The 27,215-nt window shown below is 46.5% G+C and overlaps 1 protein-coding gene across 1 annotated transcript; it reads right to left on the minus strand.

Moving 5' to 3' along the window:
- Nucleotides 1-10,707: 10,707 nt before the first annotated feature.
- On the minus strand, nt 10,708-26,980 carry LOC142365639 (uncharacterized). Its single transcript, XM_075446646.1, has 10 exons — nt 26,912-26,980; nt 21,328-21,414; nt 19,342-19,566; nt 17,911-18,117; nt 16,354-16,587; nt 15,423-15,576; nt 13,708-13,817; nt 13,452-13,565; nt 11,868-12,014; nt 10,708-10,937 (listed from the first exon to the last, which is right to left on the minus strand). Exons 2-10 carry the CDS (start codon nt 21,403-21,405, stop codon nt 10,821-10,823), a joined length of 1,386 nt encoding a protein of 461 aa, XP_075302761.1. The 5' UTR covers nt 21,406-21,414; nt 26,912-26,980; the 3' UTR covers nt 10,708-10,820.
- Between the last annotated feature and the right edge of the window lie 235 nt (nt 26,981-27,215).

Genomic DNA, 27,215 nt, shown 5'->3' on the forward strand with positions numbered 1-27,215 from the left:
CAGCCCGCTCCCTCCACTCACTTTACAGCCATCATTGCCAGAACAGAATATTCAAACCCCAACAGCGTTTTTTGGCGTTATCAATAAACAGAGGCAGCTCCTGAAGAACGCAGAAGGAAGCGGGCAGGGTGGTGGGTGAGGCACAGGCAGAGGCGATTTACACCCCGCTGAGCTCTACCTGTGCTGTGCAAAGCTGGGGGCTCACCCTGACAGCCTGCAGGCATCTCAGCAGCGCTAACGAACTTATCTTACGCGCCGCTCCTTATTTCACCGCGGGTCTCCCAAACCCCTGCCTCGGTCCGCGCTCACCCGCAGCTCGCCAGCAGCTTCCGAGACCTTCTCGTGTCCATCCCGAGCTTTCAAACGCAGGCTCCGCCGCTCATCGTTGGCGTTACTGCAAAAATGGGGTTGATATCCAGGTATTTTCACCTCTCAAATCCCAAGATGGTGTTTCAGGGAGAGGTGTTCGTCTCCCAACCGCCCGCCTTTCCCCACGGTGAGGGTGCTGTAGCCGACAGCCTCACCCGGGTGTTTATTTTCACTGAGGAGGATCCCTTTAATTAGCCAATTCACAAGAAAGAGGATCTCACGTGGCATCTCTTTGGGACTTTCTGACATTTCTTGAGGATTAGCACCACCTGAATTATTTAAAACCTGCCATTTACTCCGTGTCCTACATCTCCCGAGTCAATTAAGACACGCAGAAATGTCGGCAAGGGCGTTTCAAACCGCTGCTGCACATCGAGTCACCGAGGACGATCACAGGAAAGCTTTCTGAAGCAAACTGGAATATACCCGGTTACCTCACTGCGTAGGAGAAACACGTTAAGGACAGTGGGAGAACATCCATTCAGATGTCCTGCCTCCATCGAGGATGGGGGTCAGTACATACCACCAGGCAGATGTCCTTCAAATAAGCCAGCCTGGATGGGCACCCTGGGCTGCAGGAGTCCTCCCGACAGCCAGCGTCCCCGCTTTGGGAGTAACGATCTTCTTCTCTGGAGGGAGCAGGCAGATGGAGCTGGAGAGCAGAGGAGCAAGTCGCAGAACCACCAGGTCTTGGTGGAGGGACAGAGCCACGCCTTGCTACCTGCTCATCTGAGCTGTGTTTACACCGGCAAGAGAACCTTCAAAACCAGGAGTAAAGAGCTGCCCAAGAGTGCTGTGCAGATCTTGCTGAGCGGTTTGTATAACGCATCTGTTCCAGAGCATCACAGAATCATCAAGGTTGGAAAAGACCTCTCAGATCTTCAAGTCCAACCATCACCCCAACACCATCATGCCTGCTAAACCATGTCCCCAAGTGCCACATCTACACAGTTTTGAACCCCTCCAGGGATGGGGACTCCACCACTGCCCTGGGCAGCCTGGTCCAACGCCCAACCACTGTCTCAGTAAAGATATTTTTCCTAATATCTAGTCTGAACCTCCCCGATGCAACTTGAGGCCATTGCCTCTCGTCCTATCGCTGGTTACTTTATTGCAATGCTGTATCTGGGGTGCATTAAGAGGAGTGTGGCCAGTAGGTCAAGGAAGGTCCTCCTCCCCCTCTACTCTGCCCTGGTGAGGCCCCATCTGGAGTTCTGTGTCCAGTTCTGGGCTCCCCAGTTCAAGAAATATGAGGAGCTACTGGAGAGAGTCCAGCGCAGGGCTACGAGGATGAGGAGGGGACTGGAGCATCTCTCCTACGAGGAGAGGCTGAGGGAGCTGGGCTTGTTCAGCCTGGAGAAGAGAAGGCTGAGAGGGGACCTTAGAAATGCCTCTAAATATCTGCAGGGGGGGTGTCAGGAGGACGGGGCCAGACTCTTTCCAGTGGTGCCCAGCGACAGGACAAGGGGCAACAGGCACAAACTGAAGCAGAGGAAGCTCCAGCTGAACAGGAGGAAGAACTTCTTCCCTCTGAGGGTGACGGAGCACTGGCCCAGGCTGCCCAGGGAGGCTGTGGAGTCTCCTTCTCTGGAGATATTCCAGCCCCACCTGGACGCGGTGCTGTGCAGCCTGCTGTGGGTGACCCTGCTTGGGCAGGGGGTTGGGCTGGGTGACCCACAGAGGTCCCTTCCAACTCTGACCATGCTGGGATTCTGTGATCTATTTCTGTGTGAAAGAAAGGAAATATCTGGGGAAAGCCTGTGAACACCAGCACAGCCTCCACTTTCTGATGCAAGAGTAAGCATCAAGCACGCAAGTCTGCTGGCTTAATTGAAGAGAGGGAAAAATGTGTTGCTTTTTTTAAAAAAAAAAAAAATAATTCCAGCATGGGGACTCTCTTGCATGGGTTCCTTCAGAAGGCTGGGGGAGCTCGGAGGTTGCAAAGCATCCTCACTTCCATCAGAGCCCCTGAGGTGCCTGCCCCGAGGCAGCGCTGAAGATCGCCCGGGGACGCCCGCTGCCTCCCGCCTGCGGTGGTCGCAGCGGTTGGCCCCCGCTGCACAGCACGCGCCTGCAGAAGCACCTCCTGCTCCTCTGGAAACAGCCTGACAGAAACGGTTTCCTGGGAGAATCCTTACTTTGCTTCCTGCTGCTGCAGGTCTGGCCTATAGAGCTGGGCTTCTTCAGCCTGGAGAAGAGAAGGCTGCGAGGGGACCTTAGAAATGCCTCTAAATATCTGCAGGGTGGGTGTCAGGAGGACGGGGCCAGACTCTTTCCAGTGGTGCCCAGCGACAGGACAAGGGGCAACAGGCACAAACTGAAGCAGAGGAAGCTCCAGCTGAACATGAGGAAGAACTTCTTCCCTCTGAGGGTGACGGAGCCCTGGCCCAGGCTGCCCAGGGAGGCTGTGGAGTCTCCTTCTCTGGAGATATTCCAGACCCGCCTGGACGCGGTGCTGTGCAGCCTGCTGTGGGTGACCCTGCTTGGGCAGGGGGTTGGACTGGGTCCCTTCCAACCCCGACCATTCTGTGATTCTGTGTTTCTATAAGCTAACGCACAGAGGATATTTACTGAAGATCTATCCTTTTTCATTGCTACAGAAATTAAAATTAAGTTTTAATTAGCAAAATATGATGGTGGATAACAATCCCACACTGAGGAAGGAGATCCGTGATGTGACCTGTGGACGTTTTACATCTCCCAGCCTTCACATCAGGAGTCAAGCAAGGAACCACACTAGAAAAAAATCCCTGCTCCATCCCAGATTTCACTTGGTGATGAGCAAGCCCAACATTTCATCGCCAGCACTGGGCAAGTCGGTAGGTTTAGGCTGGATATAAGGAAGAAATTCTTTACAATGAGGGTGGTGAAACACTGGAACGGGTTGCCCAGAGAGGTAGTGGAGGCCCCATCCCTGGAAACATTCCAGACCAGGTTGGACAGGGCTCTGAGCAACCTGATCTAATTAGCGGTGTCCCTGCTCGCTGCAGGGGGGTTGGACTGGATGAGCTCTACGGGTCCCTTCCGACCCAAAACTTTCGATGATTCTATTCTATTCGATGATTCTATCAGAAGTCTGCAGAGCACTTTTACAGCAGGGGTTCACCGAGGGCAGGGGGATGTTCCCCCCTGCCCAGGGGGAAGCTGCCCCAGGCCCCCCCCTGCTCCCCATCCGTCACCCAAACACCCAACAGAGCGCTCGGGTCTCTGGAAATGAATTCCACCCGTTTCATCCTCCCTCTCCTTCCCAGCGCTGCTTCGCTTGGCAAACGCCGAGGACGAGTTTCACGGAGCCGCTCAGAAGCCGCTTCACAGCAGACCTGAGGCTCGTTTAACCCTTTCCTCAGATGCCCGTTAATAATTGATTCCATCCTCCCTGGCAGGCTGCTCAGCACTCATTTCCCTATCGATTTCCCCTCTTCTCCCACTACGCTCCCAACCTGGCAATTTGCGCCGGGTTTGCAGCCGCTCTCATTGACCTCTCCTGCTCCGCCCAGACCGGGACAGAGGACAGCCAGCTAATCAAACCCATCTTGGATTTTTATTGCACTTATTATGCCTTTATTACCCCCAAACTGCCTCTTCTCTGAGGAAGCCACTCCAAGCCCACTGCCCAGGCTGGCAAGGGGACGCGATGCCTCGCGTGAGCGGCGAGCGACCCGATAATCCCAATTTTCTCAGGCTGGCCGGTCAGGGCACGCAGCAGAGAGACTCTTGGCTTCTTCTTGGCCTGGCCCGTACAAGCTCATTAAATATAGGCATTAATTAAGGGGCACGACTTCCCCCATTGAATGCCAACTACCCCAGCATGAGGGCTGAGCAGGCTGGATTTGTGCTATACGAGAGGGCCGTGTAGCCAACAAGCGGATTTTTAGCATTTAAGCGCGTTGTAAAGACAGGGTGGGGAAGCAGCTGTGCATAGATCCACAAGAACTTGTTAAATTTGGGCTTTACATCTTTCCCCCCCCTTTCTCAGAGTCGTGGCATGCCTCTACCATTTCCTGAGCTTCCCTTCTGCACGAGAAATTAAAGGAGTGTAATTATTTCCTCTTAATACGCAGAATTATGAGGATTAATTAGACAGCGTAATGTAGCCCACAACAGGCTCCAGCCTACCTTGGTGGTTTTCTCGGCATTAGAGGGACACATAGGGAGAAAAAACAAATTAGGGATGATGCTGCAGTGCTCACTAGCTCAAAGAGAGAGCAGTTACTCTGAGAAATCTTAGGATTTTTTTGCTTTTTGTCTGGGTTGTTTTTTTTTTTTTGATGGGGGGACACATGTTTGTAAATGAAAATTCAGGCAAAACTGCCTGTCCTTTATATAAAAGGTGAAAAACCTCCTCCCAAATAAGAGCTGTTCCTCGAGAGAAGACACTGCAGTGTCTGAGTATGATCACACTGCCATAACTGCACCACGGAAATATTCAGCTTTCCTACATTTAGACAAGCAATTAACTCCCTACATTTTTTGTATTTTCATAGAAAAACCCGCAGAACCCACTCCAGGGCTTTAACCCCGTCCTTCTGGAGAGCTGCGGAGACCGACCGCTCGAGGAGCGACGAGCCCAGGCTCCCGATCCTCTCCTTTCTGACCCTGCATGAAGCATAAGGGTAAAGGAAAAAGGAGCCAAGGTTTGTGTCTGACCCCTGCTGCTCAAAGCAAATAATTTACAGACTTACAGATCTACAAGGCAGAAAAAAAAATAAAAATTACTAGATTTATTAACCTGCTTGCTCGCCCCGCGCATCCAACGGATTTTGCTCCCCTCGCCAGGCCAGCAGATCCCCATCCCAGCGCCACGCTGGGGTTTTCAGCTGGATCAGCTCACCCCAATGAAAAAAAGGTCCCCATAAACCAGCTTCTTCCTGCGACGCGTGTCACCCTCCGGTTCTTAGCCCGTCCCGGTCCCCGTGACCCCGCGCTGCGGCCAGGAGCAGCTCTTGTGTCTGTCCTCTCCTGACCACGACCATGCCCTCCAGCCTTTTGAGCCAGAAATTCATCCGAAAGATTTCCAGGCACAATTAACTAATTAACTCTGCCCATGGCTACACACGGTGTGTTTTCCATCAGCTCCGGTTCCCCGCAGCCAGACGGGCAGAGCCTCACCCGTGGCTTCGTCGGTGCTTGGTCCCCATGGCCCTCCCAGGGCTGGGGACTCGTGTGTCGCCCCGGCAGGCACCAAGCTGAACCACCCACACCTTGTTTCTGCTGACGTTGACGGGGAAAATAGAGTGGAACAGCGCTTGGTCACTGTATAATTAATGTATTCTATTAATTGTAATAATTAATGGCAGATGGATGAATGGAAGAAGATGACAGATGTTGCTGGTGAAGCTGGAGCTGGGCAGCAGCTAGACTTCACGGCAGCCCCCGTGCCCAGAACAGAAGTGGTCACTTTTTATATAAACTTTTTATATGTTTTTAATAAACAGCTAAGATAAAAAGTCCATTTAAAGCAAGTGCTCATCTATAAGAGAGACCGAGAAGGAGCGAGGTGGGAGAGCAGCACGGGCGGAACTGAAGCACACGGACAATAATTTGTTTTACACTAGATTAAATCAAGGGGATAATGGTCACGGTACTGCGTGTCACCCTTCGTGACATCTTCTACTCGTGGACATGGGGACTGCCTTTGGCTGTGCAACAGCAGCACCCAAACCAAGACGCTGCTGATATTTATAAGCGTTTGTAAGGTCCCCTCTCAGCCTTCTCTTCTCCAGGCTGAACAAGCCCAGCTCCCTCAGCCTCTCCTCGTAGGAGAGATGCTCCAGTCCCCTCATCATCCTCGTAGCCCTCCGCTGGACTCTCTCCAGCAGCTCCTCATCTTTCTTGAACTGGGGAGCCCAGCACTGGACACAGTACTCGAGATGGGGCCTCACTAGGGCAGAGTAGAGGGGAAGGAGAACCTCCCTCGTCCTGCTGCCCACACTCCTCCTAATGCACCCCAGGATGCCATTGGCCTTCTTGGCAGCCAGGGCACACTGCTGGCTCATGGTCAACCTGTTGTCCACCAGGACACCCAGGTCCCTCTCCACAGAGCTGCTCTCCAGCAGGTCCGCCCCAGCCTGTACTGGTGCCTGGGGTTGTTCCTCCCCAGGTGCAGGACCCTGCCCTTGCCCTTGTTGAACCTCATCAGGTTCCTCTCTGCCCAGCTCTCCAGCCTGTCCAGGTCACGCTGAATGGCAGCACAGCCTGCCGGTGCATCCACCACTCCTCCCAGTTTGGTGTCATCAGCAAACTTGCTGAGGGTACACTCTAACTCTTCATCCAGGTCATTGATGAAGACGTTGAACAGGACTGGGCCCAGTACTGACCCCTGAGGGACACCACTAGTTACCAGCCTCCAACCAGACTCAGTGCCGCTGATGACAACCCTCTGAGCTCTGCCATTCAGCCAGTTCTCAATCCACCTCGGCGACCACTCATCCAGCCCACACTTCCTGAGCTTCCCTAGGAGGATGTGATGGGAGACAGCGTCTCGCTGGCTTTGAGGGGTCAACACTCACTGGCAGCACAGCGGGAGCACCGGGACTGATCCGCATGGCAGAGCGCAAGGTGGGAATAAATTCACAGCACCAGAGGAAAACAAATTTGTGTTTGAAAGAGCCTCCTCCTCAAGGCAGGAGGATGAATCTAACCACAGATGTGCCAACTTGGACAAGACAAAGCCAGATAAGGCGATTCCCCCAAACCATCGCCGAGGAGGCAGGGATCAGGGATGAGGGAACGGAAGCAGGCGATAGCCCAGGGTGCTGCTGGTGGGGATGGCAGCACCGAGGGGCCCCGGCAGCACGGCTGCGATAGCAGAAAGCCTTCAGACACCCCGAAATCACAACACACACCCCTTGATCATCACCCTGGAGGTACAGGGTGCACACCAGCTCCAGCTTTGCTTTCCTAATAGTCCGGCTGTGCCGAGAAAGGCTCGATTACGCTGCGGCAGGCTACCGGCTTCACGCGCCAACAGGGAAAAAATGAAACCCCTGTGAATTAATTTCACGTGAAAACTCCTCAATGCTCATTTCCTTTTGCTTTCCTACCAAAAAGTGCTTTAGTCATATATTGGGGGAACAAAAAATAGTTTCCCAGCTACAGAAATTTAATATTTTTCTCCCAACAAGCTGATTTTCGAAGGGGAGAGGAATCCGAGCACCCTTGGTTTGCCGAGGCTCGGGCAGAGGCAGCCGGACCCTGCACGCCGGCGACCGGTCAGGCTGGCTGGCAGTCTTAGATATCTAAGATACTGCTCCCATCCTCCATCGCTAATTAACCCCCATCCTCCATCACTAATTAACCCCCATCCCACAGAGCAGGGCTGATGGCAAAGCCTGTGCCGGGGTCACTGGCCCCTATGGCTGGTCCTTGCCAAAGGGTTCCCAGGAGATGGCAGCAGGAATATTTCCATTCCCGGCGGACGGGGCAGCAGGGGCAAGCGCCCAGCCGTGGGTTTTGTCCATTAATGCTGTGGGTCGTGCACAATCTGAGTGGCTTCACAACAATTTTTCAACCCTTCAACATATATTTTACCTTTTAGTCTGCGAAGAATAGCAAAATAAATAAGAGTTACTATTATTTAAGGAGCAAAAGTCATCTTTTTCCACCTAACGTTGCTGTATCAATGAGTCAAAGCACCCTCTCTCTCCCCTAGCCCGTGGATGTCCTTTAATTTGGGGGTTTTTTAATGCTGTGCTACGGCTTGAGACCTTGAGACACCCAGCACGTCTCTCTCCATCGGCTCCCGCCGCAGCACGAGGGAGCAGGGCACGGGGAGGCGAACCTGAGCCCCCAACCTCCCCCATGTTGGGTGGGAGCACACCGAGGCACCTCAGGTAAGAAGCTCTCCAGAGAGCCCTCACCCTGCTCACAGGGGATGGGGTTTCGAGCAGACCGGCGTGGAGCAAAGCAGGAGGACCGAGATGTTTCTGCCCAAAGAGGAACAGGTTGTTGGACAGCCTACAACACACCTACAGAAGCGCCAGCACCTGAACCCCACTGCTTGGGGGTCTTAATGGAGTAGCTGGTAGCACTAAATAGATTGAAGAAATGTAGAATATGAACATTTCCCCAGGTTTGCTTATGTAGCAGATGCTAATCCCAGCCTTCCGTGGCCTCTCAGGGTCTGGGGACTCCATAGATCAGCTCATGGCATCAGCCTGGGGACTCATAGATCTGCAGCCTCTCAGAGTCTGGGGACTCACAGATCAGCTGGCAAAACACACATAAGAAATTCCAGACTTTTCATACTTTTAAATATTTCTTTTATAATCAACACGATCACCCCCTTGTACTAACAGTCACTGTCCTGCTCTACACCCTTAATAACAGCACCCAGCTGGGTCAAGGACCTAGGTCTATCAAGGTGGGTTTTAAGGAGTAGCTCACAGTCAAACACAACATGGAATAAAAGCAAGATGCCAAAAAAAAGAGGCACAAGAGGCAACCCAAGCCACTCCAGCAGCAGGTCGCAGGTCAGAGCCAGCCCTAGGAGCTCCCAGCTGAGAACACCGGCTGAAACCAGGCACCAAAATATTTGGTGGGTGCCTACAAGCAACTTCTGAGCCCCACACCTTGGGACTGCAGGGCTCAGGGGACATCGCTGCCATCGAGGTAAGAGACCACAGCTTCCAGGCTGTCATCCCAGCACAGGAACATGCCAACAGCAGAACAAACCCCACATCCCCCGTCCTCAGCACGCTGCCTTTTCCCCTCTCCCAGACGGGCATCTCCCTTACCTGGTGGGTGCCTCTGGACCTCCTAAGGAGCATCTCCACTGAGAACTCAGCATTTAAACCATCCTTTTCCCAGCTGAATTATTTTAAACCGGAGCCTTGGGCTCATTGACTTCCAGCACCTGAGAAACCAGCTGGTCTCTCTCCTAACACCTGACAGCGCTTAGTGACCTAATCATGAGCCAGGTCTCCATCCCTTGGGGTGCAGGCCCAGCCCCTGGTACTGTCTGGGAGGTTGGGGTCAAGGCCAGGCTGGGTGGTGACCAGTGAGGACATGGACCAGAAAAAATACTGCTCCTGGGAGCTCTGGTGGGACAGGAAACAGGGCAGGACCCTCTGGGATGGTGAGCTGTGGTGGGACAGTGGAGGGGGCAGGTCCCTCTGGGATGGTGAGCTGTGGTGGGACAGATCCCTCTGCGACAGTGAGCTCTGGTGGGACAGGGCAGGTCCCTCTGGGACAGCGAGCTGTGGTGGGACAGGGGAGGGGGCAGGTCCCTCCAGGACAGTGAGCTGTGGTGGGACAGGTCCCTCCGGGACAGTGAGCTCTGGTGGGACAGGGCAGGTCCCTCTGGGACAGCGAGCTGTGGTGGGACAGGGGAGGGGGCAGGTCCCTCTGGGATCGTGGTGTCCTCAGCAAGGTCCTATCAAGCCTTTTATGCCCAATTCCCATTTCAGGCGTGGTTTCTGGCCTTTAAAAGCAACGCTGGGCCGTGGGTTCATCATGTGACAGCAACATTTCTCCCCCTGGATGTCTTTTCTCGAAGACAACGAACAAGTCAAAGCCTCAGCCCTGCTGGGTGTGTGGTCTGGATGTTCCCAGGCCCAGCCTGAGCACGGCTGCCAACAGCCTCCCAAAATCCCTGCAAAATCCCCCAAAACCTTCACAGCTGGGACCCACACAGCCGCTCCCTGGGCCCTGCCAGCAGCCGAGACAGCCCCGGCCCGCGGGGGAGCGTGGCAGCACCAAGTGGGGTACCCCAGGGGGATGCAGTATTTACCCCAAACTCCAAGATCTGGAGAGGAAGGTGACCTTCAGCTGGGTCAAAGCGTGGCCAGGGCACTACCGAGAACCTTGACAAGAAGTGGAACTGAATCCCAGCGATGTATTTCACGGGATCCTTGTTTATGATGTTTTGATAATAAATCAGTAAACCACTCTGATCCCAATTCGATTTAAACCCCATGAACTAAGAATTTTGTGAGACAAGAAAACCTAAATACACCCTAACACCTGGGAAACGGAGAAAGATCTCCCTGCCTCCCCGTTGCAGCCATCCTGGAGGCTGTAATTCAATATTTACAGAAGAAGGATCACAAGAAAACGGCACCGATGCTGGTCTGGGAAATCTTCTTTGCTTCTTTTCAGCCCGATTTTTCTGGCTTCTCTCTCCCCCCCTTTTGCCCAACGCAGAGCTTCGCTGCTGCCGAGCCCACGTGCTGCTAAGGACCAAGCCTTATATACGATACGGCGGGACGACAGGGGTTATACAGAGCAATGGTAAAAATGACTTTAATACACAATCAAATTACGGTGCACTATAAATAAAACATGACAATATACAAAAAGGAAATAACTTTTTACAATTAATAACCTCAAATCCTTCTTTTCTCTGAACACATCTGGATAAATAGCGAGAAAGGTGCCAAAATGTACTGCTAGAGACGTGGCGATCGCGAAAAATTCTGGGAGCCATCGACTGCTGTGAGAGGTCGCTTGCCTCATTTTTTGGCAGGCTTTGGGAACTTCTTAAACTCGGCCTGCTCCTTGAGAAACAGCTGAGCAAGGATGTGATCTGCCGTCGCGTGGAAGTAGTCGTTCATACGCAGAGTTTCCAGCTGTGAGGAAAAAAAAGAATATTTTAAAAAGAACAGTCATAGCTATCCGATCTTATTTACGCCATTAATATGGAATATTAAAGTGCACCTCAAATCCAAGATGAGAATGAATTCCTATGGAAGTCTGTAATGAATGAGAAGTCTTTTGCTGGGCTAGCAAGCGCGTGACCTCAGATAAACACCCCTTGCTCTGGCTCCCAGGCTACAGATTTGTCCAAGGCTTACGGGGCTTGCTCCCTGCAGACCCTCAGCCTCTCCTGTCTGCTCAAGGACAAGTCCCTCATGCACAAACACGACCTGAATTCCTTCTCTTACACACGCGGGGCCATGTCACACCCTACCACAGACCTTTCCTTTGGCTTCCCCACCTCCTTTTTCCGCGTACGGAGTTCGGATAGGTGCTGTACGCCAACCGTCCACACCAGAAGGGAATCTGCTCTGCCAGTGTACTGATAAATTCTCAGAATTTCTTTTGAGGTGTGCACCAAAGCGTAAAGCTTATGCGCAGAAAGAAGAGAAGGCTGAGAGGGGACCTTAGAAATGCCTACAAATATCTGCAGGGTGGGGGTCAGGAGGATGGGGCCAAGCTCTTTCCAATGGTGCCCAGCGACAGGACAAGGGGCAACGGGCACAAACTGAAGCAGAGGAAGCTCCAGCTGAACCCGAGGAAGAACTTCTTCCCTCTGAGGGTGACGGAGCCCTGGCCCAGGCTGCCCAGGGAGGCTGTGGAGTCTCCTTCTCTGGAGATATTCCAGCCCCGCCTGGACGCGGTGCTGTGCAGCCTGCTGTGGGTGACCCTGCTTGGGCAGGGGGTTGGGCTGGGTGACCCACAGAGGTCCCTGCCAACCCCGACCATTCTGTGATAAGACAAGAATGAGATTACGTGCAGTTGAACATTGTTTTACTCCCTTTGCCCGTATGAATTCTCACCTGGTCTCCTGTACTGTAGGCCAGAATCAACAACAAATCCTCGTCACACACGCTCTTGATGTAATGTTGGGTTCCGACAGGGAAAAATATGACGTCTCCAATGCCGATGTTGAAGTTGGCAGTGACTCCAGAGAGAATGACCCCGACCTATTGCAAGCAAAGCAGCAATATGCAGCCACGACAGTTTCCGGCGCGCTGTTACTGGATAAATACAGAGTGCTGGTCCCGGCACCGCGCTCACTCAGCTAGCGTAGCGTCGGTGGGTTCTCTGAGGCTCCAGAAAGGCAGAGGGCTCCGAGGCAAATTCCGGAGTAAGAACGTGGTAAGGCCTTACTACAGAGCCTCATCATTCCGTCTCAATTATCTCCCCACTTCAGAATATCACAGAATATCACAGAATAGTAGGGGTTGGAAGGGACCTCTGTGGGTCACCCAGTCCAACCCCTGCCCAAGCAGGGTCACCCAGAGCAGGCTGCACAGCACCGCGTCCAGGCGGGGCTGGAATATCTCCAGAGAAGGAGACTCCACAGCCTCCCTGGGCAGCCTGGGCCAGGGCTCCGTCACCCTCAGAGGGAAGAAGTTCTTCCTCATGTTCAGACGGAACTTCCTGTGCTTCAAAATTGCACGGAGTGCAACACATAATTCCTGTACTCTAAATCTTAATAATCACTAAATTTTCTCATTTATCTGTTCCTCACAGGTGCTAAATCAAAAGTATTACTTTATTATTACTTTATTTGGTACCCCCAGCTTTCAGGAGAGTAGGGGTTGCTGTAATAAGCACGTGTGGTTTTGCTGAACGACTTAAGATGGACAAGTTCTGCTCTTTGCATAACTCCTTGACTAGAGAAGCTTCCACAAACATAACCGAGATCAACATTTCCTACGGAGAAGGGAAGTGTGGACACGGAACGTTCCGTAATGCTACTGATCGTAGTAATATTAATCAGGGCTGGGAATCAGTTATTAGGTAGGTCCTTCCCCTCTACTCTGCCCTAGTGAAGCCCCATCTGGAGTCCTGTGTCCAGTTCTGGGCTCCCCAGTTCAAGAAAGATGAGGAGCTACTGGAGAGAGTCCAGCGGAGGGCTACGAGGATGAGGAGGGGACTGGAGCATCTCTCCTACGAGGAGAGGCTGAGGGAGCTGGGCTTGTTCAGCCTGGAGAAGAGAAGGCTGAGAAGGGACCTTAGAAATGCCTCTGAATATCTGCAGGGTGGGGGTCAGGAGGACGGGGCCAGACTCTTTCCAGTGGTGCCCAGCGACAGGACAAGGGGCAACGGGCACAAACTGAAGCAGAGGAAGCTCCAGCTGAACCCGAGGAAGAACTTCTTCCCTCTGAGGGTGACGGAGCCCTGGCCCAGGCTGCCCAGGGAGGCTGTGGAGTCTCCTTCTCTGGAGATATTCCAGCCCCGCCTGGACGCGGTGCTGTGCAGCCTGCTGTGGGTGACCCTGCTTGGGCAGGGGGTTGGGCTGGGTGACCCCCAGAGGTCCCCTCCAACCCCAACCATGCTGTGATTCAGTGATTCTGTAACAGTTTCAGAGCCAGAACTCCACTGATTTAGCCCTCCCCCATGTACCAAATTACCTGTCCACAGCCACTAATGACATAACCCATCTCGTTAGCGTTGAAGTGGAAATGCGGCTGCCCCAGTCCATTGCTGAATATCCGGAGGGTTGCTAAGGTAAGCGTATTTTCATGCTGAAAAGCAGAACAAAAATGTTCTGAAAACCATGCAAGTTTGATTTATGCCTGTTACACATGACAAAGCAGTGATGAACCCACACGAATTGCGTGCTGCACCTTATGTTCAAACAGCTAGAGCACCCAGCAAAGCACATACCTTGTTCAGTGACTCACTAAAAATTTTTTCTGTTTCATTTAGTCCAGTGCCATTTATGCGGTAGCGAGCCCACTGGAAGATTCCTCCGGGAAAAGGATATTCGGCCGACCCTGAAGCAGAGACAGCTAATGAGCATTGCCACCAAGCCTGGGTTAACACTGCCTGTTTGTGTCCTGGCCACCCCCAAGTCACTACTACGTACTAAACGTGAGGCCTCCAATCTTACCAGCCTCTGGAATCAAAAAGAAAGCCCATTTAGCTTATCTGTCCTATACATTAAACACTGTGCAACCTCCTTTATTGTATTTTTCCGTAGCCAGATAATCATAATGAAAAACTGTGGCTAGATGTTTTCCATCCCAAATTGCTATCAATAACAATACACTTAAAGAACATGCTTTCAGTCTCTCAATCCACATTAACCTTTACAGCACTGACAATATTTTGTAAAGTGCTGCCAATGCAGAAGAACATTTTGGTCCAAGAGCAAAGATTTCGGTCACACATCTGTTTCTCATGACCTCCATCAGCTGCGTGTGGAGGTCAGGGCCCATATTTGCTTTTTATAGCTTTTTGAACGGACTGTACTACTTGGAATTAAGTTTTGCCATCTATGTTTATTAGCTGCACACTGACAAGCACTAGATCCAGGCTGTACAAAGGGTTAATACAATCATTGATAAACCAAACAGTGAATATGGTTCCAGGCGGTTTATGAAGTTGTATTTGTAGAAGAAAAGGCAGCACATAATTAGGTATATGTTAAGGTGCTTATTCATTGGCATTTCATAAGCAAACACGAGATATTCTAAGCAGCTCAGCACCAGTCACTCTCCAGCTAATCTGCTGCAGGGCTTCCTGGCCTATAAGATTTTAATTTCTGAATGAAAAGTTTGGGTTTAGATTATTGCTTAACTTTGCTGTAGCAGGGAACACACCAGTCCTAGTTCAGCACATCAGCAGAGAACCTTGAGCGGGAAGGTATTCAGTTCATGCCCTGCTGCTTACTGGCATCCTGCTCTCTTATCTACTGTGGCAGATAGAAACATTTAGGGCTATGAGGATGATGAGGGGACTGGAATATCTCCCCTACGAGGAGAGGTTGAGGGAACTGGGCTTGTTCAGCCTGGAGAAGAGAAGGCTGAGAGGGGACCTAATATATACTTAGAAATATCTGCAGGGTGGGTGTCAGGAGGATGGGGCCAAGCTCTTTTCAGTGGTGCCCAGTGACAGGACAAGGGGCAATGGGCACAAACTGAAGCAGAGGAAGCTCCAGCTGAACCCGAGGAAGAACTTCTTCCCTCTGAGGGTGACAGAGCCCTGGCCCAGGCTGCCCAGGGAGGCTGTGGAGTCTCCTTCTCTGGAGATATTCCAGCCCCGCCTGGACGCGGTGCTGTGCAGCCTGCTCTGGGTGACCCTGCTTGGGCAGGGGGTTGGGCTGGGTGACCCACAGAGGTCCCTTCCAACCCCTACTATTCTGTGATTCTGTGATTCAAATCAAAAGGGTAAACTACTTTGAGATAAAGAATCAGCTTAGACATCTTCAAAGGGCAGTAATTCGATGTACTACCAATATATTTTTCATTTTATCTCCTTAAATTCTTATTATTTCCCTATATAATTTTTAACTCCCATTTCAGTGAATTGATTACAGGTCTCTTCTCCCCCTCTGGAAACACAGCGAGCTCTTAGACACAAAATTCCTAGATGTCTACCTTTGAGATTGTAGAAGTACTGCCATACAAGGCTGTCCGGAGACTGCACGTAGGTGGCATTTTGTACAAGCTCATCTAAGTTGGGCGGGAGGTTAACTGCTTGATCTTCCGCTTGTTTCTTGAATGTCCTGATGAAGTTGACTCCACCTTGTGGCTGCGGGACACACGATGCACACGAAGTTGACAGAGACGCACAGCAAACTGAGGAAATTCAATTTTGTTTCGTTGAATATCCCACCTCAGTACCCGGTGGTAGACAAGTTCTGCCTCGTGGACATACCTCATCTCTTTGATTGCCTCGCCCTGCCAATACTCCACTCCTTTGCTCTGCTCTTCCTTCTCAGTTACCAGAGAGACTTGGAGCAGAAGGGAAATCTGATCCATCTCCCATCAAACTGTTGCAGGGTGGGAAGGTCTATCACAAATCTGTGGTTTGAACATGCAAATTCCTGAGGCTCAGCAGAAACTCTGTGGCCATATTCTTGCTCACGGGACACTGTCAACTGGTCAGTTCAAATAAGCTCCATTTCAACAAGGAGATGGACTTATCTATAGTTTCCTATGAGCTCTGCTCATACCACAGAATTCATCATGGGGCTATTGGGAAATTAGCTTTGGGCTTCACTATGGTGTTTTCCCTTCCACCCTTGGAAATACGGAGGGATCCTCCATGAATTGAGGATGAAAGCGAAACGTGGAGGAGAAAAAGTTTCTTGGTGAGTACACCATCATTTCTTTCTCCTTGTGTATAAAGGAACAGACAGGATGGCACAGTGTGACACAAAGGACATGCGTACATCCTTCGTGGTCATGGGAGCAAAGAGGACAGCTGAGGTAGGGAGGATCCTCTCCAAGAAATACAGAGAGCACCTGCACGGCCACGTTAGTGTGTAGAAGACTGGACAGAGGCTGTCTGTCCTACCATACAGACCTTTAATGCTCTGGCTGCTATATCCTCTGGGGTAGAGAAAAAGGCGTCATCTACATCCAAGGTCTGAAGTTCTTCATGTGTCGTAAAAAACAGCAAGAACACACAGTCTTCTGATCCGACGTTCTTTATCCAATGCACGGTGTTTCTAGGGAAGAAGATCACTTGACCAGCTGTGACGTTGTATGTGGTGACCACACTGTCATCTGCACCAATTACTCCAATCCAGGCAGTACCCTGCAACATAATCAGAACTTATCATCATCAAAGGTTTCTCATTTAATCTATACGCAGCAAATCAGTAATTCAAATAAGATGAAGGCTGTTAAGGAGAAAACAGTTCCTCATGCACTCTCTAACAAGCCTTTGTGAACTTAAATCCAGGATAGCATTTTAAGTGACAAAATTTTAGAAGGTTTAAGGAACACATGACAAATCTGCACTGCTCGTACTTAAACCATTTCTTATTAAAGAGGCTGTGAACAGCTAGAAAGGAGTCATCTTTGACCAGAAGCTGCTGGAGAGAAGACCAGGTGTTTGTGGAATGCCTTACTCCAAGGATGATCCCCCATCCAGCTGGGGCTGTTCAGTTCTGTGCTGATCAAAATATGAATAATTATTCTTAGAAATAAACTAATGCTCGAGATGTATCTAAGTACCTATGCTTCCAAATAAAGATAATTTTGTTTTCAAATTAATATACTAACTGGAATCCTTACAGTAAGTTTCTGTTTATCTCTTGTATTTTCTTTGTTTTTACAAATTTGATGCTCACGTGAGATAGGGCAAACCTTTTCAAAGAAAACTGATTGCAGGGGTATTTGGTCTAGGAAAGAGAAGACTTTATGAGAACAAAACAGTCTTCCATGTACAAAAAGTTGTGTGAAAGAAAGATGATCCAAGGGTCTCCACAGCCAATGGGGATAAACAAGGAGAAATTAGGATGATTTTTTTTTCTTGCAATAAAATAAAGTGTGGTTTGTGTACCAGCACAAACTTTCTAATGGTTCGTGTGATGAAACGTGGGAGACAACTATTTTTTGATTTTGTAATAGCTCCCTTGTTGAAGATTTTAAAAAACTGAACACAACTCTCAGATGTGCTTTAGGTATTCTTACCCTGCATCACCACAGTGGATGGAGCCAGAGGCTTTCTTCAGAACCTTAACAGTCCTTAATCACTGTGATTCTATGGTGGCTCCATAATATAATTACTTTAATCATTGTAAGCACTTGGATAAGTACATAAAATTCTGTAACTTTCAGGTATCCAAAGTCTCCTCTGACCTCAGTTTTTACGCTTCACTGGAAGCTGCAGGTGTGTGGTCCTCTTGCAAGTAATAACATTAAACAGCATATTTCAAGCATCTCCATTTGAAAATGTTATTTCAAGCAAGAAAACTAATGACAAACATCAATCAATGGTAATTCTGCTTTCATTACCTGTTAACACTTTTATATAATGATTATGAAATTTTTTTCACATACATACATCTTCTATATATACATGATGCTTTAAACTGCAAGAGCAGCTGCGAAAGCTGAAATAATCAGACAATACCTGTAGCAGGTAGCCATGTTCATTGGCATTAAAATGCCAGTGGGGAGCCCGAAGCCCTTTGCTCTTGATCCGTAAGGTTCCAAAAGTCATTTTGGAGCGATGGTTATTGATACTTTTTCCAAATACCATTTCTTCATCAGTTTGATATTCGTTTACATCATTCCTGAATCTTGCCCACTGAATTTCACCACCTGGGTAGTTATATACCTGTAAAGTTAGTGAGAGGGGAGAATTGTATTAATTGTGGACAGCAGTGCATAAAGATTCCAAAAATATTTTAGAAAATTCTCGGTCTGGGCAATACTGAAGGGACCTATCCGTTTGCTCATTGAGGATTCTCTCTGTATGTATTTTAGTCACTTGTCACAATCATTTATATACTTCCTCATGTCGTGATGTAATAGTATTTTTTCTACAAATGAGAGAAACAGTGATATCAAGAACAAAATTCTGGACTTTGATTTGAGAAATCAGTTACATATACGCTTAAACTTTTAGATTAAAAACATTTAGAACATGCCACAAGTAGGGCATTTTCCTGAATTTCTACAGTTGCAAAATATTTGCACCTGAATCTGTCCTTTCCCCAGTATTTGAACTGCCTCCAGAACATGTTTTGTACTTGGCAGCAGCATCTTGCACTGAGGAAGGACATGTAAAAAGGGTTGCTCTCCTCTTAAACACTTTTGTTTGAATTCTTAAAAACATTTTTCATTTGAAAATGAATTCCGCAGTTAAGTCTCACATGAAAGAGTGCCAGAATGGCTGTTGCCAGTTTCAAGTGCCCTACTATCTAATCTATCCTTTTCCCTCTTTTGCTGAAAAGCAAAAATTTATCAGGAATTACTTTTTGTATAAAGATATATTTAGAAGATGGAAAATGTCTCTAGAGTTTGCTCAAAGGATACGTTTCTCTAAGTATCAAAATACACCTAAACGAAACCTACATCATTCCTAGGGCTTTATTACATTGTCAATTAATTCATTTTAGCTCACTGAAACAAGATCATGGAATTCATTTTTTCTTGCAGTATAAGAATTTGCTTGAATCCAGTCCTAAGAATGAAAAGGTTAGTGTGCTACTCCGCTTACATTAAGATTTGAACTTTCTACTTTTGTTTCTCGGCATGTCATACTCTAATTTCAGAATCATGCATAAAATGGTTGCCTTGTCTTGCAAGCCCAATTTGTTGGAGCAATTATTTACCTCTCCAAGAGGCACTCGAGAGATCCCTACCATCTCCAACATCTGTTATGAACTGGAGTGAAACACTGTCAGGAAGATTGTGTTTCTCCCCACGGATTATAAAAGAAGCCTGGATAAGAAGTTTAGACTGATCACCTAATGCTTGGAAAAGATCTAGGGGAAATTTGTTCATTAAACTTTTATATATGATGCTAGAATATTATTGCACAAGTTGAACAATTTACCTTTGAGTTTCCCAGATGATTCAGGAACTGGAATTTGACATCCACACTTTTTTCATCTGGTTTCGGGGAAGATGCACCGTTGTCTTCAACACCCACCGCTCTCATAAAGGCCGTGTTCTGTACATAGACCAAGGACAGGACCAGCACTCCTACTGCGGTGGTGATAACACAGGCCAACAGGCAAACTAGAAAGACTTTCATTAGGGACCAGTTGCCTTTTCTCTCCTGAAATTAATAAAAAGCCCCCCAAAACAAAAAAGAAAGCTTGATTAGATTTAACTTCTTTTGTCAACAAAACAGTATGCCTTTCAGAAACACAGGTATAGCCAAATTATAAGGTTTCCCTGTACTAGGCCCAGTAGAGTATGCTATCGGATTGTTGCTGTCCTTTCATGATTTCATCAAGTAGAAGCACGTCTTCATCATCCTGGAGTCTTACAAACGCTTAAAGATTTTTTCCATTGCTGTTTTGAATCTATATCACAAAACACTGAAGACCTGTAGCATCAACTCATGGCAAACTTTTGCCTCTGGGGCAGAAATGCTGCCTCTGCTTTACATCACATCTCGCATGGCCCACCTCCCTGGCAGAGGAGAAGACAGGCCAGAATGGGGAAAACTTCATCTCTACTAACTGCTCTGGGCATCATTTCTTTACAGAAAATTTCCTTCCTGGACATTCAGGCCTCTGGAGGAGGCTGCAGGGGAGAAGCAGCTGGGCACACAGAAGCACACAAGTTCTTTGCAGAAAGCCAAGGCGCTTCTGGCACCATGAAGCATCACCTTGGTGAGGTTTTTCAGCATTTCCTGTCCCTTGACCTTTTTTGCTGCCGAAGTTGCAGCTTCAGATGAATAGAGACTGCATTCTCTGGCCCAAATTTTAAAACTCTTTAGTGATTGTGGGTGCACAGCTTGATCGACCTTTAAAAGCCTGATTTTTCAGATGGTGAGTGCCTGAAAAGAAGCTATGAACGTTGATTTCTTAAGCTGGACAATTCGAAATGAAAAAAAAAAATCGAGGATTACTTGCTGATTTTAACAAAATGACTGTTTTCATAAGTCTATTTGACAAAAGCTCTTTACAAATACATTTCTCTTGCCAGCAGAAGAGCGCTCAAAATATCATCCTATTCTATTCGGTAACAACCTTTTCTTCAGCTTTTCAATGGCTCATTTTTTAAAGCTTGTATTCAATTAAATATCACAACAGTAGTGCTCAGACCACAGAGTCTCATCAGAGAAGAAGGCTTTAAAGTTAAACGCATTCAAAATCCCCATTTTCCAGATTTGAAGGACCTTTAATTTACAGCATTTTCACAGCAGTGGCACCAATTCAGCAATTATTTTTGAAGTCGAAAGAACGCTGTATGTGTTGCATAATAATAATAACTAATGTAGAACATTCAACCCCAGCACAACGGCGTGGAGTGAGTTACGCTGTGAGGAAATCACTAGGCTTTGGTATATTCATTGCCAGGAAGCAGCGCTGTGTTGACTGCAAACAAATGCAACGGCCGATGAGCAACACGCCAACTCCTATTGCATGAAGTTAATTCAAATCCCAAGCAGCAAAAACTTTAATGGGAAAATTATAGAGAATTACTTTTCTCAAGGGGAAAAAAAAAAGAAAAGATGAAACAGTACTCTACTGTGTAACTCAGTAGATACTAAAGATTACCACAAGATGAGCTTTTAAGTAGCTCTTTCTGTTAAAATCAACGGGGAATCCTCCCAAGATAATTATTTTGTCCAGTAGTTAGAGGATAAAGAATTTAGCTATTAAGTGAGGCCAGGGAATGATGTCTCAGTTCGGATCTAGCTAGTGCACAAGGACCTTAGCAACTGTAGCCCTTCAGAGCTTTGATTTTATTCAGGGCCTTCTTAATAGTATAGCATTAGGCCATACGTACAAAATAAGGGGTTTAATCTACAGACTGACTCTGTTAATAATGTTTTGATTGCACTGTAAAAAAAAATGACTGGTACCTCTTTCTTCAGCCACTCTTTTCCTTTTGAAGAACTTTGTATGCTCTCTCCATGCATTTCAAATGCCTGGTTATCCATTTCGTAAAGCTGAAATAGATTAGCCCACAGAAGACCTGGAAAACATTGAAACAAAAGAATGTTAATTCCAATATGTGCTCAGTTATGTTACAGAGTCTAGGGAAGTGACTCATCTTCTGCACAGCAACACTAACGGCCTTTAGTGCAGTATCGCTGTGAAGAAGTGTGGTGCAACACAAAAAACTCCTCCTCTTCTTCACTAAACTACAACAGAAAGGTCTGCCAGTTTCCACATCCAGACTTCACATTATTCACGCATCACATGAACCCTAAGACACAACATGACAATGAGACAGAGTCTGAACCATCAAATACCTGGGGAAAAAAGAAAAAGCAGAGGTCATCTCGTTCCTTTACCTATGCTAAGGATCTAATGTAGTTTTGGCTGGTTGTGTAATCTACGTTTATAACCACAAAAACGGTTGAGGTTCCAGAATTGCTTTGGCAACTCATTTCCCTGCTTACATGTTATTATCGATAAAAAGGTTTCCACAAGCCTGAACCACTCTTGCTGCAACAGAAGCATTACATTTTACCCTCCTGCAACAGAACTAACTAGGCAGGAATTGCCCTACTAGGCAAGGCCAACAGCACATCCAGCCCAGCATTCTCCTCTCCGACAGGACTTTCAGAAACGCTAAGGAAGAGCATAGCCTGGTGACTCTTTCCAGGTTACACCTTTCATACTTTACAAGCACACAGAACTGTTGGAAGAGAGATGCTAGAGGGAATAGCCTCTTCCCTTTAGAGTTCACTCTATGAAGAGCTCCATGACTTTGTCTAAGTCCTTTCTGAACCTGCTGATACTCCCTGACCTCCTAAATTTACCGCTTGCAGGTTAAAACAAAGAGCACCTCTCAGGTCTAAGCAGATCTCCTGCTAGCTCCTTTAAGGCCTCCTGTGTTTCTGTTTTGCAGGATTTGAGCAACACCAAACCCACGTTCCCCTCTCCAAGCTGAAGGTGCCAGCCTTTTTAGTCTCTCCCTGTTAGGCAGCTCTTGAATCTCCACCATCATTTCACAGAATCACAGAATGGTAGGGGTTGGAAGGGACCTCTGTGGGTCATCTAGTCCAGCCTTCAGTCACTCTCCTCTGGATCTTCTCGAACACTCTCACATTAATAAAAATAAAGAACAGCAATAGACTTCATTGTTAACTGCTCTCGAAGTACTGTTTTCCATCCACCTTTACACTTCCTTAAAACTAATTTAATATAGACTATGATTCCTTGTTTTGAGGCAGACAAATGTTAAATGTTGCTAGCCAGTCATAAAAAGGAAACGAGGTTTGTGCAGTACACAGTGTTTATGACCTCTCTCTCTTTTTTCCCATCCTCAATTTCCTTGATATAGTCCAAGTTTCATTATGTACTTCTGAACTTCTAGGAAACCGAGGTTAAGCTTCATTCCATATAATACTTTGGTATCATTTAGCTGACTTTGTTAGAAGTTACTCTGCTAGTCCCATTTCTAGATCATTACGGGACTGTGCTGAGCTCTAAACATTACTGCTAACTCAAAGAGAGCTTCAGCCATTTCTCCCAGAGCTTCGTGTTAATGCTGGCAGGCGTAGTCCACTGAACACAGGTAGCTTGCGTAACAGCTATCAATCACGTTTTCCCTGTTGTAATCCAAGGTTTATCCACCCCCCGTTGCCTTTGATCTTTTAAGTAAACATTATATCTTCACTGATATCATTTACTACTCTCTACGGGGAAGTCACAGACCAAAATTTTCCTTGGTCCTCCCTTGTATCACTAACGGCCTTAACATTTACTAGCATAAGCAATAAGGAACTTTCGAGTTATTTTATTATCTTCGACAGCTCTTCCTCCTTGTTTCTCATTTTTGTGCTTTGGACTTCCCAAAAAGCACAGAAGTCCAAGAATACTCATCTTTAGGGACAATTCTAGCTATTTCCGTTAAGCTTCCTTCTTGAAGACCGTTGAGGACTACAAGACAAATTACATTCATTTTCACTGTTCCATATTAGGATATCCTGCAACTATATCTTAAATATATGTATTTTTATGAACTGCTAAACTCCTGAGCACTTCTTTCCTAGACTACATTTGTAGAATTTTGCAAAGCGATCTTTGAATTTCATGTAGTTGCTTTTTTTCTGTTCTTCCTCTTTCCCATTCTAAAAATCTTGAAACTTTGTAAGTAAATTCTTGTATTAACCTTCACCTTCCGTACCAAACACTGACATGATCCTAGTTTAAAAATATCCTGTATAAACTGCATTCAATTTGTTTTTTCCCAACAAATATTTGGTTGACTAATACCTCCTCATGGCAAATTATTCTGTTAGTTGTTTACAAAAATGTTCTTTCCATGCTCTTTGTTTGGTGGTCTTCATGGTAGGTCCTCAACGTAACAGTGCTCAGGCTTTTTCTCCTTTTATTATCATACAGAAACTTTTAACAGATTCTCTCCCTCTATATTCTAGACTTCAATACAAAGGTAAACATCCATGGAGAAACATGTCTTCCCTCTCCTTTTCTTCAGGAGCCACCTCTGCTTTTTTTCTGTTTAATTCATTAAACAGATGAAATATCCCAAGTAAACAGTTCTGTTGCCTAAATCACAACTTTGTATAGAACTGTGTACATTCTTCCATTTAGTTTCCATACAGCCTGCACTAGAACAGATATCTTGATGTCAAGCAGACAGATTCACTATGCTGTTTTCCATATTGCTTCAATCTTTTTTATAAAAAACGTACATCCATGGTTACTATGCCTCTAGTCACCTTTCCACTAATAACACTTAGATTATTTTGTCATCAGTCCCCATTAATTCTAGTTTAAAACCTTCCTTCTTAAGCTGGTAAGCCTAAAATTAAAAACGCACTTATTTTTCCTTATGAGATAGAATCATTGAATCATTAAGGCTGGAAAAGACCTCCAAGCTCATCAAATAGAGCCCATCTCTCCTCAGCAGTCCTTATTTCTCTTCTGTAAGAGCTGTGGAAGCTCAGCCATCCCAACTGGCAACAGTAGGATCAGGTCAATCAGAATTAATGAAAAGTTTTTTCTCATTTCCCTTTGAACAGCAATTCTCTCTGCACAGTGAGAGACCTACCAACTCTAAAGTTGACCAAATATTTTGAGTAAAGACACAAAAATTAAAACTCATGGTAAATCAGAAAATCCACGACCAACAAGAAAGAAAATAGACATAATAATTTTCAAGGGTTTCACAATTCCAGATACACGTCAGAATCCAAAAGCATCTCTTAGAAAACAGATCCATCTGCTCTGGCAGCGTCACAGTTACATAGCAAAAGCATTAATAGGTTGATAATGACTGACTATGGGGTTTGCAGTTTTTCAGATCCTCCTTTTCAGGCTAAAATGGGTATAAACTCATTTAGTCAACTTCAAACCCTCTGCTGGCAGCACTGCTCATCTTTATGACACCCAGAGTCTGAAATTAAGTTTTCCTATACCAGCACCCTTTTGTGTCCCCACGAACATAATGATGCCGAGAGATGGGCAACACAAATGGACTGTTACAGGAGAAAAGATAACTGCAGCATACAGTCATTCCAGTTCAAGACTGGGATCACAATGGACCCTCTCATTAAGCCCTTGAGGGGCAAAAATCCCCTCAGTTTTCCTCCCACCAAGCCAAGGCACTATCTTACCACAGACAGGATCTTCACAAGATCTCAGAGCACAATACTTGTCTTCATCAAAGCCTTGACTTCCCTCAGCTCTGTTTTACTGATATATATACAGTGTAATTCAGGAAGTGCCCTCCTCATAAAAGATTTCCTGTATATGCAAATACATAGGATCACAAATACTAGTGTACATCCTCAGCAAACAGTTCTTGTAACGTGCTGAGAAGTGGTGACTTTCCTTCTATCTAGTCCTGCTATTTTATTTCAGTATTTCCTCCAAGTCCTGGACTCTGTGCCTGCCTTTTTGTTTTTCCTGCACTGTCACTACAGAAGACTGTAGTTCAATAAAATTCCTTTTCCCTGATCTAGCCTCTAGGACAAGAACATCACTGACATCTTGGATATGGCAATTACTTTTGTTTAGTAATTGATTTACATATTCTGCTGTTTTTCCTGAGTGGCAACTTCTTTGTTCTAACTTATAAGCAAACTAAATTCCAGCTATAACTGACCAGTCTATGCAACCAAAAGTTACTTTTCTGCTATTGATACATAAGGGATCAAATCACTCTTTAAAATACTCTTTAATGGCCATAAAAATCTTGACAGCATTTAAAAAAAAATATTTTTACGTCAAACCAGTTGTCTCCACTTACTGTGTAGTGCTTTATCAGTATTTTTTATTTTATTTTATTCTACTCTATTCTTATTTGAATGTCAATTGTTTACAACTAGAAAGCATCGCTCATTTCTTGCTTAGTTTCATACACTTCAGGTAGTTTTATCTTGTGTGGTACAATACCTCACACAGTGGGCCTTATCCATGATCAAAGCCTTTCATACCTGGTCAATACAAAGTTAGTATCTATGAATATCCAACACCAACAATACTTTCAGTTGTCACCTAGGTCAGTGTGCCATAAAAACCAAAAAAAAGTTGTGCTGAAATTCTCCAAAGTACATTGAAGTGATAAAGCAGAAATATCTCTATTTTTTTTAATAAAAAAACCTCCAAAGAACGAGGAAACTCACAAATACGGATAGATATGAGGATTCTCCAAGTAGGAATTGATGAAAGACTTTCCAAATAGCAAACAAACTCTGCCCTACCATCAAGAGAAGTTCTAAGGAACTAGGGGGTGCTTTACATTTGTCCTATGCACCCCTGCAAGCAGGATACAAGGGGAACGTGGTACAACCTCCAAGTACTCTCAGGGCATCAAGTCTTGCTTTGAGTCCACCTTGCTCGTGCTGCCAGCACCCCAAGGAGTATCTATACACGTGGATGAATAAATCTACGTTTCCACCATGAGCTCTGTATGCACAAGCCCCTTCAGAAACAGGAGAGTTACGACAGCTTTGGCAGTGCCACAATAGTTGTGCTGAGAGTCTGAGGTGTACTAACTCAAACGATGCAGCATACCCACACTATGTGTAACTATCTACACACAGCATCCAGAGCAGTGCAGAAGTGGAGCAAATTCTTTGTGATCCACAATCAGACATGTACGACGTCAGGGAAGAAACCTCATCTTTCCTTGCACTTCTGAATTCCTTTGATAAAATGACCTCTGGGAAACAGATACTGTCTTAATGCAGACAGCAGTTCTACCCACAGTGTCAGTGGGTTTGAACATTTACGTCTCAGCAGTGCAATGCTTTATAAAAGCTTCTACCAGAAAGTTTTCTAGAGGAGTGGTTTCATTTTCTGTACTCTGATATCAGATCTAGCTCTCAGCATTTGAGAAAGACCAATAAAATCTGTCTGAAATACATAATTCCGTATCACTGATGACCTATGTATGTTCTCACAATGCCATGGCAGTCATAAAATGAAGTCATTTATTATTATTATTATTATTATGTCTCTACTTACTAATTCTTAACAGGAAGATGGGAGAAATATGTAGCTAATCTTCCTTGTACTTTTTTCTTCTGGTTTGTGTTTCACTTCTCAGAATCAGAACATGCTCAGGTACCTGCTTTCTCATCTGTACCTATAAATATCCAGATTAACAGGAAACAGATCACTAGAAAGGCATGTTGCCATACGTATTTTGTTTACTGACAGCATAAAACACTAGGCTACACTATATAAGCCTCAGAAGAGGTACAAAAGGCTACTTTCAAAATGTTTGGTCAATATATTTCAATTCAGAACTCAAATGACTACTTACAGC

This window comes from Opisthocomus hoazin, chromosome W (genome assembly GCF_030867145.1).
Source record: "Opisthocomus hoazin isolate bOpiHoa1 chromosome W, bOpiHoa1.hap1, whole genome shotgun sequence".
NCBI lineage: Eukaryota > Metazoa > Chordata > Aves > Opisthocomiformes > Opisthocomidae > Opisthocomus > Opisthocomus hoazin.